General features: G+C 57.1%; 1 protein-coding gene across 4 annotated transcripts in view; it reads left to right on the top strand.

Annotated features, from left to right (window-relative positions):
* The window catches only part of LOC140739100 (cytoplasmic FMR1-interacting protein 2), a 156,129-nt gene that overhangs the window by 43,336 nt on the left and 100,162 nt on the right, over positions 1-12,631 (top strand). For all 4 annotated transcript variants that reach the window (XM_073067057.1, XM_073067053.1, XM_073067054.1 and 1 more), the window contains exons 8-12: positions 262-390; positions 1,473-1,577; positions 4,214-4,305; positions 6,238-6,355; positions 6,596-6,715. In XM_073067057.1, coding sequence (XP_072923158.1) covers positions 262-390; positions 1,473-1,577; positions 4,214-4,305; positions 6,238-6,355; positions 6,596-6,715 — 564 coding nt within the window. The remainder of the gene's footprint in view (positions 1-261; positions 391-1,472; positions 1,578-4,213; positions 4,306-6,237; positions 6,356-6,595; positions 6,716-12,631) is intronic.

The following is a 12,631-nucleotide window of genomic DNA, read 5'->3' as shown; positions in this document are numbered from 1 at the left end:
GGGGTGACAGTGTGGGCAGGGGAGACGGGGAGTGTGGGGGTGACGGTGTGGGTGGGGGAGACAGGGAGTGTGGGGTTGACGGTGTGAGTGGGGGAGGCAGGGAGTGTGGGGTTGACGGTGTGGGCGGGGGAGACGGGGAGTGTGGATGGGGGAGACGGGGAGTGTAGGTTTGACGGTGTGGGTGGGGGAGATGGGGAGGGGGTGAGGGAGATGGGGAGGGGGTGAGGTGATAGTGTGACTGCTGCCCCACTCCTTCCCTAGTGCCTGCACCAGCAGCTGGAGGTGATTCCTGGGTACGAGGAGCTGCTTGCCGACATCGTCAACATCTGCGTCGATTATTATGAGAACAAAATGTACCTCACGCCCAGTGAGAAACACATGCTACTCAAGGTCAGCCATGGCGAATGAGGGTGCTGGTGGCAGGGGTCGCAACAAAGAACGTGCTCGGGATGCACTGGGGGGGGTGTGGGGATTTGCTGTGTAGGTGTGGGGATTCACTGGGGTGGTGTGGGGATTTGCAGTGTGGGTGTGGATTCACTGGGTGGTGTGGGGATTTGCTGTGTGGAGGGTGGGATGTGTGGATCGCTGGGTTCGGGGGTATGACGATTCGCTGGGTGGATGTGGCGATTCACTGGGTGGTATGACGATTCGCTGGGTGGGTGTGGAGATTCACTGGGTGGGTGTGGGGATTTGCAGTGTGGGTGTGGATTCACTGGGTGGTGTGGGGATTTGCTGTGTGGAGGGTGGGATGTGTGGATCACTGGGCTCGGGGGTATGACGATTCGCTGGGTGGGTGTGGGGATTCACTGGGTGGTGTGGAGATTCACTGGGTGGTATGACGATTCGCTGTGTGGGTGTGGGGATTCACTGGGTGGGTGTGGGGATTCACTGGGTGGTATGACGATTCGCTGTGTGGGTGTGGGGATTCACTGGGTGGTGTGGGGATTCACTGTGTAGGTGTGGGGATTTGCTGTGTGGAGGGTGGGAGGTGTGGATTGCTGGGTTGGAGGGTGTGACGATTTGCTGTGTAGGTGTGGAGATTCACTGTGTGGGTGTGGGGATTTGCTGTGTGGGTGTGGATTCACTGGGTGGTGTGGGAATTTGCTGTGTGGAGGGTGGGATGTGTGGATCGCTGGGTTGGGGGGGTGTGATGATTTACTGGGCAGGTCTGGGGATTCATTGGGGAATGTTTTGAGGTCAGTTGTATCCAGGGGGTCTGTGAGTGGACAGGTTGAGTGGGGAGTTCCCACTGCCCTCACCGAACCCTAGGGACAGAAGCAAGGAAGTGCATAGGTAGGGAGAGAGAGAGACGGAGGAAGAGGAATGGATGAAGAGGAAGACACATGGAGTGCGGAGGAGAGAGGGAGGGAGGGACAGATGGGTGGAGGGAGAAGTTCCATGAGTGGAACTGATGGTGGAGGGTGGGGGGGTGTCTCCAGACGGGTGCTAACTCTGCCCCTCCCTCTTGCCAGGTGATGGGTTTTGGCCTCTACCTCATGGACGGCAACATCAGCAATATCTACAAACTGGACGCCAAACGTCGCATCAACTTGAGCAAAATTGACAAGTTCTTCCGGGTGAGGCAGGGGGCAGCTGACACCCTCCGGACGCAGGCATTCCAAGGCCCAGGCACCCACAAGAAGAGATTCCTCCCCCCACCACCCGAATCTCCCTCTCTCCCCCACCACTCTCCTCCTCCACTCCCACCAGGGTTCACTGCTTGATAATCGGGGACAGCAAGATCCCATTGTTGTTCACTGACCCTGTGGTGGGTGGGAGCAGTAGGGGAGGTAAATTCCAGGAGTCCCCACCCCCTTTCAAGGGACTGAGGGTTCTGACCCAGGGGTGGAGGGAGTGGGAGGGCTTCTTCAGGAGCTTGAGGCAATTTGGTATGTCACCAAAGACTTCTGCAAATTTCGACAGGTGTACCGTGGAGAGCATTCTGACTGGCTGCATCCCTGTCTGGTATGGAGGGGCCACTGCACAGGATCGGAAAAAGCTGCAGAAATTGTAAACTCAGTCAGCACCATCATGGGCACTAGCCTCCCCAGCACTGAGGACATCCTCAAAAGGCGATGCCTCAGAGAGGCTGCATCTATCATTAAGGACCCCTCCACCCAGGACGTGCCCTCTCTGCTGCCATCAGAGAGGAGGTACAGGAGCCTGAAGACATACATTCAGAGTTTCAGGAACAGCTTCTTCCCCTCCACCTTTCTGAATGGACAGTGAAACCACGAACACCACCTTACTACTTTTTTCCTCTCTGCATTACCATTTAATTTAATTTGTTATGTCTAGTGTTTCTTATTGTAATTTGTAGTTTATTATCGCAATGTACTGCTGCCACAAAACAACTATTTGACAACATCTGCCAGTGATACGAAACCTGATTCAGATTTGAAGGGGACAAGCGGGTGGGTGGGAGGGAGAGTGGAACGCCTGACGAAGAAGAGGACAGTGAGTTAAATCCCCAACACCTCGCTCACTGCCAGCTTGGCAGACCAAGTTTCCGGACTGGTTAATGTCATTTCCAGTGCACACGTGTAAACTGTTACTCTGGATCTAAAGGGGCACAAAAACACCTGATAAGATAAAGAACACAATGGTAAAAAAAACCACAGTAAATATAAAAATATAAGATAGCTTATATACACAGATTGTATGTCTATAAAGTGACACTAGGCTCAGGAGTGTCTGACAGGAAATGATAAAGTAGTGGTGTTTGGGTGGGTTAGTGGGTGGAGGTGTTGATCAGCCTCACTGCTTGGGGAGAGTCACTGATTTTGAGTCTGTTGGTCCTGATGTGGATGCTATGTGGCCTCCTCCCTGATGGGAGTGGGGCAAACAGTCCATGAGCAGGGTGGGTGCAATCCTTCATGATGTTACTGGCCCCTTTCTCTACATTTGACCTTGAAGGCAGGTAAGCTGGTGCTGGTGATGCGTTGGGGAGTTTTGACAGCCACGTTGCAGTTTCTGTCCCCTGTGGTGTGTTTGGATGTGTGCATTCACTGGGTGGGAGGTGGATGGAACTGGCGGCAGCTGAAGCGAAGAAACACTCAAGGGGCCGAGTTGCCTCATTTGAGTGGTCTGCGACAACAGGCCTGGAGACTGAGACCAGGGGGTCTGCGATCCATCCAGAGTTTGGGGAAGCCTTCCTCTGCCGGTCAGAATCGGGTTTATTAACGCTGTCCGACAGCTCATGAAATTTGTTATTTGGTGGCAACAGTACAGTGCAAAGACTTAAAAATCATTAAAAGTCACAAAAATTAATAAATAGCACTAAAAAGGAACAATGTGATCCAATGACGAAGGGAGGATGCTGTTCCTAAAACAATGAGTGTGATTTCAGAATCAGAATCAAAATTCAGTCTTGGATTTCAAATTCAGAAATCAGGTTCAAAATCAAAATCAGGTTTATTGTCATTGACAAATGTAAAAATTTGTTGTTTTACGGCATCAGTACTGTGTAGTACGTGCAAAAGTACTATAAGTTGCAATTAGAAATATAAAGAATTAAATAAGTGGTGCAAAAAGGGAGCAAAGTAATGAGGACGTGTTCGTGGGTTCATTGTCCATTTAGAAAGCTGATGGCCGAGGGGAAGAAGCTGTTCCTGAATCGTTGAGTGTGCGTCTTCAGGCTCTTGTACCTCCTCCTCAATGGTAGTAATGAGAAGAGGACACGTCCTGGTTAATGGGGGTCCTTAATGCTGGGTGCTGCCTTTTTGAGGCATCTCCTTTTGAAGGTGTCCCTGATGCTGGGGAGGCCAGTGCCCAATGAAAGAGCTGGCTGAGTTTACAACTTTCTGCAACTGTTTCTGATCTTGTGCAGTAACCTCACCGTATGAGACAGGAATGTAGCCAGTCAGACTGCTCTCCACAGTACGTCTGCAGACATTTACGAGAGTCTTTGGTGACATACAAAATCCCCTCAGACTCCTGACTGCGCTTTGCTGGGGTGTTCGGTGAGGTACAAACGAATTGGTTTTGAACACAGCAGGTTGTGCAGACGGGAGAGATGAGGAAAACCCTCTGCGAGGGAGGAGGCAAGATCCCGTGGAGTGGAGTTTAGGGGAGCCGGTGGGAAGGGGGAGCGTAGCCTGGTTTGTGCCGGTCCCCGGTGTGACGAGTCGGGGGATCCCTCGGGGGTGGTACAGGGCTCTGTGGGGGCCGAGGTCGGTGCGTTTCACCCCCTCCCCTCTCTCCTCTGTTGTAGCAGTTGCAGGTGGTGCCGCTGTTTGGAGACATGCAGATAGAGCTGGCCAGATACATTAAGACCAGTGCTCACTATGAGGAGAACAGGTCCAAGTGAGTGCAAGCCCTAATGTACCCTGTGCCTCAGCCCTCGCCGCCGCGCCAAGGAGGGGGGAGGAGCAAAAGCCCTAATGTACCCTGTGCTGCTGCACCGAGGCCCCCATCCTACTCCATCTCACCCACTCACACGATTCCCAGTGGGAGGCCTTTTGGAGCAGGAAGGGGCCGAGGTCGGACTCCCTCCTTCAGCTGAGCGTCTTGTCTGTCCTGTTGCTGAGATGTTGGAGCGAGGTACCGCAGATGAGAAGGTGTGTCAACGAGTGGGTCAGACCAAGGGCTTCTGAAGGGCCCCAGTGCCCTCCTCAACTGGGGTGGGAACTCCCCACCTCAATCCTCCCCGCAGACATTCGGCTCCCAACAGTCAAAACATTCCTCACATTCGCAAGTCTCACAGCCCACAGACATTCTCCCCCCACCCACTGAATCCCCTCCCACAACCCATGGAAACTCTCCCCATCACTGACTCTCCCCACCCACTGAATCCCCTCCCACAACCCACAGACACTCTCCCCATCACTGACTCCCCCCACCCACTGAATCCCCTCCCACAACCCACAGACACTCTCCCCATCACTGACTCCCCCCACCCACTGAGTCCCCTCCCACAGCCCACGAAAACTCTCCCCATCACTGACTCTCCCCTCCCACAGCCCATGGAAACTCTCCCCATCACTGACTCTCCCCACCCACTGAATCCCCTCCCACAGCCCATGGAAACTCTCCCCATCACTGACTCCCACCACCCACTGAATCCCCTCCCACAGACACGAGAACTCTCCACCGTCACCGACTCCCCCTTTCACAGCTCATGGACACTCTCCCCCATCATTGACTCGCCCCACCCACTGAATCCCCTCTCACAGCCACGGACACTCTCCCCCTTTCACAGCCCATGGACACTCTCCCCCATCACCGAGTCTCCCCAACCCCCTGAATCCCCTCCCACAGCCCGTGGATATGTGCCGCATCTGCCAAAACAACGCCCACAGCCCACGAACACACCCCTGAAGTTTCCTGCTTCCACTGATGTCCCGGGTTATGTGGGGGTGTGCTGCGTTGACAGAACTCTCTGTGATTTGTGAGCTGACAGAGAGACATCCCTCTCTCCATCCCCTCAAGTCAAGGCCTGTAATTAGTATGTTTGCCTGCACTGTGTAACAGGCCCATTCTCCCACCCTGTGTAACATCATCTGTCTGCCGGCCCCACTCCTGGCCTGTGTAACACAGTTTGTCTGCTGGTCAGTTCTCCTGGTCTGTGCAAAGCTGTGTCCGCCGGCCCATGCTCCCAGCCTGTGTAACACTGCCTGTCTGCCAACCCGTACATCCGGTGGGTAATATTGTCCGCTTGCCTGTGTTCCAGCTTGTGTAATGCTGTCTGTCCACTGGCCCACACTCCTGGACTGTGTAATACTGTCTGCTGGCCTATGTAATATTGCCTGTTCACTAGCCCACACTTTAGGCCTGTGTAACACTGTCTGTCTGCCGGCCCGTACTCCTGGCCTGTGTAACGCTGTCTGCTGGCTGGCCAGTGCTTCCAGCCTGTGTAACACTATCTGCTGGCTTGTGCACCCAGCTTGTGTAATGCTGTCTGTCCACTGGCCCGTTCTTCTGGCCTGTGTAACGCTGTTGGTCTGCCGACCCACACTCCTGGCCTGTGTAACACTGTCTGTCCCCTGGCCTGTGTAATGCTGTCTGTCCACTGGCCCGTGCCCCTAGTCTGTGCAACTAGCCCGTTTTCCTGGCCTATGTATCACTGTCTGTCTACCAGCTCGTTCTCCTGGCCTGCATAACACTGTTCCCCAGTCTGTGTAATGCTGTCTGTCCACTGGCCCGTGCTTCCAGCCTGTGTAACACTGTCCGCTGGCCCGTGCTCCTGGCCCTTGTAACACTGTCTGTTGACCTGTGTAACACTGTCTATCCACGCAGGTGGACGTGCACACAGGCAAGCAGCAGCCCGCAGTACAACATCTGCGAACAGATGGTTCACATCCGCGACGACCATATCCGCTTCATCTCTGAGCTGGCGCGGTACAGCAACAGCGAGGTGAGTGACCGCCACGCCCCGTTCCCCCGGCCAGACCACAGCCCAGTCGGCTGTCCTGTCCACAACACCTGTGTGTTTTATTGGTGACCTGTCACCCCACTCTCACCCCACCCCTCTCAAATGTTTCCCTGTTCAAACAGAAGAACAGGCTTTTCAGCCCAGTCATTCAAACTGATTCCATCTGCTTGTATCCTTGCTCAAAGTACATTCACGAATAAAGTATTCACCCTCTCTCTGCAGGTGGTGACGGGCTCTGGGCTGGACAGCCAGAAGTCCGATGAGGAATACCGGGAATTGTTTGACCTGGCACTGCGGGGTCTGCAGCTTCTCTCCAAGTGGAGCACCCACGTCATGGAAGTGGTGAGTGTTGTGTCAATCCCACACCCTTCCCTCCACTGCAGCTCCTCAACCCCCACACCGGATCTCACCCCCCACAAGGGATTTCATCACCCCCAAACCGGATCTCATCACCCCCACACCGGATCTCACCCCCCACAAGGGATTTCATCACCCCCACACCGGATCTCATCACCCTCACACCGGATCTCCCCCCCACACCGGATCTCACCCCCCTCAAGGGATTTCATCACCCCCACACTGGATCTCATCACCCCCACACCGGATCTCACCCCCCACAAGGGATTTCATCACCCCCACACCGGATCTCATCACCCTCACACCGGATCTCACCCCCCACACCGGATCTCACCCCCCACAAGGGATTTCATCACCCCCACACCGGATCTCACCCCCCACACCGGATCTCACCCCCCACAAGGGATTTCATCACCCCCACACCGGATCTCATCACCCTTACACCGGATCTCACCCCCCACACCGGATCTCACCCCCCTCAAGGGATTTCATCACCCCCACACTGGATCTCATCACCCTCACACCGGATCTCACCCCCCACAAGGGATTTCATCACCCCCAAACCGGATCTCATCACCCTCACACCGGATCTCCCCCCCACACCGGATCTCACCCCCCTCAAGGGATTTCATCACCCCCACACTGGATCTCATCACCCTCACACCGGATCTCCCCCCCACACCGGATCTCACCCCCCACAAGGGATTTCATCACCCCCAAACCGGATCTCATCACCCTCACACCGGATCTCCCCCCCACACCGGATCTCACCCCCCACAAGGGATTTCATCACCCCCACACTGGATCTCATCACCCTCACACCGGATCTCACCCCCCACACCGGATCTCACCCCCCACAAGGGATTTCATCACCCCCACACTGGATCTCATCACCCTCACACCGGATCTCACCCCCCACAAGGGATTTCATCACCCCCACACCAGATCTCATCACCCTCACAAGGGATTTCATCACCCCCACACCGGATCTCTCCCCCCCACACCAGATCTCTCCCCCCACACCGGATCTCATCACTCCCACACCGGATCTCTCCCCCCACACCGGATCTCACCCCCCCCACACCGGATCTCACCCCCACACCGGATCTCACCCCCACACCGGATCTCATCAACCCAACACTGGATCTCATCACCCCCACACCGGATTTCTCCCCCCACACCGGATCTCACCCCCCACACCGGATCTCATCACCCCCACACTGGATCTCTCCCCCCACACCAGATCTCATCACCCTCACACCGGATCTCTCCCCCCACACCAGATCTCATCACCCCCACACCGGATCTCATCACTCCCACACCGGATCTCATCACCCCCCACACCGGATCTCATCACCCCCACACCGGATCTCATCACCCCCCACACCGGATCTCATCACGCCCACACCGGATCTCATCACCCCCCACACCGGATCTCATCACCCCCACACCGGATCACATCACCCCCACACCGGATCGCTCCCCCCACACCGGATCGCTCCCCCCCACACCGGATCGCTCCCCCCCACACTGGATCTCATCACCCCCACACAAGATCTCTCACCCCCACAAGGGATCTCACCCCCCAGAAGGGATCTCATCACCCCCCACACCGGATCACATCACCCCCACACCGGATCTCATCACCCCCACAAGGGATCTCATCATTCCCACACTGGATCTCACCCCTCACACCGGATCTCTCCCCCCCACACCAGATCTCTCCCCCCCACACCGGATCTCATCACCCCCACACAGGATCTCATCACCCCCACACCGGATCTCACCCCCACACCGGATCTCACCCCCACACCGGATCTCATCACCCCCACACCGGATCTCATCACCCCCACACCGGATCTCACCCCCCACACCGGATCTCACCCCCCACAAGGGATCTCATCACCCCCACACAGGATCTCATCACCCCCACACCGGATCTCACCCCCCACAAGGGATCTCATCACCCCCACACAAGATCTCTCCCCCCACACCGGATCTCACCCCCCACAAGGGATCTCATCACCCCCACACAGGATCTCATCACCCCCACACCGGATCTCTTACCCCACACCGGATCTCACCCCCCAGAAGGGATCTCATCACCCCCACACCAGATCTCTCTCCCCACACATCGGATCTCACCCCTCACACCGGATCTCACCCCCCACAAGGGATCTCATCACCCCCACACATCGGATCTCACCCCTCACACCGGATCTCTTGCCCCACACCGGATCTCTCACCCCCCACAAGGGATCTCATCACCCCCACACTGGATCTCTCACCCCACACCGGATCTCACCCCCCACAAGGGATCTCATCACCCCCACACAGGATCTCATCACCCCCACACCGGATCTCTTACCCCACACCGGATCTCACCCCCCAGAAGGGATCTCATCACCCCCACACCAGATCTCTCTCCCCACACATCGGATCTCACCCCTCACACCGGATCTCACCCCCCACAAGGGATCTCATCACCCCCACACATCGGATCTCAGCCCCCACACCGGATCTCTTGCCCCACACCGGATCTCTCCTCCCACACATTGGATCTCACCCCCCACACCGGATTTCATCACCCCCACAAAGGATCACTCCCCACACAAGGGATTTCATACCCCCCACACAGGATCTCTCACCCCCACACCGGATCTCATCACCCCCCACACCGGATCTCACCCCCCACACTGGATCTCTCCCCCCACACCGGATCTCACCCCTCACACCGGATCTCATCACCCCCACACTGGATCTCTCCCCCCACACCGGATCTCTCCACCCACACTGGATCTCATCACCCCCACACCGGATCTCTCCCCCCACACCGGATCTCATCACCCCCACACCAGATCTCACCCCTCACACTGGATCTCAACACCTCCACGCTGGATCTCATCACCCCCACACAGGATCTCACTACCCCCACACAGGATCTCTCACCCCACAAGGGATTTCATACCCTCCACACCGGATCTCTCACCCCACACATCGGATCTCACCCCCCACACCGGATCTCTCCCCCCACACATCGGATCTCTCACCCCACGCCGGATCTCTCACTCCACACCGGATCTCTCCCCCCACACATCGGATCTCACCCCCCCCACACATCAGATCTCACCCCTCAGAAGGGATCTCATCACCCACAAGGGATCTCATCACCCCCACACATTGGATCTCACCCCTCACACCGTATCTCTTGCCCCAGACCGGATCTCAACCCCACAAGGGATCTCATCACCCCCACACCGGATCTCTCCCCCCACACACTGGATCTCTCCCCCCACACATCGGATCTCACCCCTCACACCGCCCACACCGGATCTCTCACCCCACACCGGATCTCTCCCCCCACACATCGGATCTCACCCCCCACAAGGGATCTCATCACCCCCACAAAAGATCACTCCCCCCACAAGGGATTTCATACCCCCCACACAGGATCTCTCACCCCACACCGGATCTCATCACCCCCACACCGGATCTCACCCCTCACAAGGGATTTCATACCCCTCACACAGGATCTCATCACCCCCACACAGGATCTCATCACCCCCACACCGGATCTCTCCCCCCACACTGGATCTCATCACCCCCACACCGGATCTCTCCCCCCACACCAGATCTCACCCCTCACACTGGATCTCTCACCCCACACCGGATCTCATCACCTCCACGCCGGATCTCATCACCCCCACACAGGATCTCTCACCCCACACCGGATCTCATCACCTCCACGCCGGATCTCATCACCCCCACACAGGATCTCTCACCCCACAAGGGATTTCATACCCTCCACACCGGATCTCTCACCCCACACATCGGATCTCACCCCCCACATCGGATCTCTCCCCCCACACATCGGATCTCACCCCTCACACCGGATCTCTCACCCCACGCCGATCTCTCACTCCACACCGGATCTCTCCCCCCACACATCGGATCTCACCCCCCAACACATCAGATCTCACCCCTCAGAAGGGATCTCATCACCCCCACACCGGATCTCTTCCCCCCACACATCGGATCTCACCCCTCACACTGGATCTCACCCCCCACAAGGGATCTCATCACCCCCCACACATCGGATCTCACCCCTCACACCGTATCTCTTGCCCCAGACCGGATCTCACCCCCCACAAGGGATCTCATCACCCCCACACCCGGATCTCTCCCCCCACACATCGGATCTCACCCCCCAACACATCAGATCTCACCCCTCAGAAGGGATCTCATCACCCCCACACCGGATCTCTTCCCCCCACACATCGGATCTCACCCCTCACACTGGATCTCACCCCCCACAAGGGATCTCATCACCCCCCACACATCGGATCTCACCCCTCACACCGTATCTCTTGCCCCAGACCGGATCTCACCCCCCCACAAGGGATCTCATCACCCCCACACCGGATCTCTCCCCCCACACATCGGATCTCATCACCCCCACACTGGATCACATCACCCCCACACCGGATCGCTCCCCCCACACCGGATCGCTCCCCCCCCACACTGGATCTCATCACCCCCACACAAGATCTCTCACCCCCACAAGGGATCTCAACCCCCAGAAGGGATCTCATCACCCCCCCACACCGGATCACATCACCCCCACACCGGATCTCATCACCCCCACAAGGGATCTCATCATTCCCACACTGGATCTCACCCCTCACACCGGATCTCTCCCCCCCACACCAGATCTCTCCCCCCCACACCGGATCTCATCACCCCCACACCGGATCTCATCACCCCCACACAGGATCTCATCACCCCCACACCGGATCTCTTCCCCCCACACATCGGATCTCACCCCTCACACTGGATCTCACCCCCCCACAAGGGATCTCATCACCCCCACACCGGATCTCATCACCCCCACACCAGATCTCACCCCTCACAAGGGATTTCATACCCCTCACCACAGGATCTCATCACCCCCACACAGGATCTCATCACCCCCACACAGGATCTCATCACCCCCACACCGGATCTCTCCCCCCACACTGGATCTCATCACCCCCACACCGGATCTCTCCCCCCACACCAGATCTCACCCCTCACACTGGATCTCTCACCCCACACCGGATCTCATCACCTCCACGCCGGATCTCATCACCCCCACACAGGATCTCTCACCCCACACCGGATCTCATCACCTCCACGCCGGATCTCATCACCCCCACTCAGGATCTCTCACCCCACAAGGGATTTCATACCTTCCACACCGGATCTCTCACCCCACACATCGGATCTCACCCCCCACACCGGATCTCTCCCCCCACACATCGGATCTCACCCCTCACACCGGATCTCTCACACCACGCCGGATCTCATCACCCCCACACAGGATCTCACTACCCCCACATAGGATCTCTCACCCCACAAGGGATTTCATACCCTCCACACCGGATCTCTCACCCCACACATCGGATCTCACCCCCCACACCGGATCTCTCCCCCCACACATCGGATCTCTCACCCCACGCCGGATCTCTCACTCCACACCGGATCTCTCCCCCCACACATCGGATCTCACCCCCCCCACACATCAGATCTCACCCCTCAGAAGGGATCTCATCACCCACAAGGGATCTCATCACCCGCACACATTGGATCTCTCCCCTCACACCGTATCTCTTGCCCCAGACCGGATCTCAACCCCACAAGGGATCTCATCACCCCCCACACCGGATCTCTCCCCCCACACACTGGATCTCTCCCCCACACATCGGATCTCACCCCTCACACCGCCCACACCGGATCTCTCACCCCACACCGGATCTCTCCCCCCACACATCGGATCTCACCCCCCACAAGGGATCTCATCACCCCCACAAAAGATCACTCCCCCCACAAGGGATTTCATACCCCCCACACAGGATCTCTCAC

The sequence above is a fragment of the Hemitrygon akajei genome, chromosome 15, assembly GCF_048418815.1.
Source record: "Hemitrygon akajei chromosome 15, sHemAka1.3, whole genome shotgun sequence".
In the NCBI taxonomy this organism is placed as follows: Eukaryota; Metazoa; Chordata; class Chondrichthyes; order Myliobatiformes; family Dasyatidae; genus Hemitrygon; species Hemitrygon akajei.
Note: the sequence above shows the minus strand (reverse complement) of the source record. Positions and strands in the feature narration are given on the sequence as shown.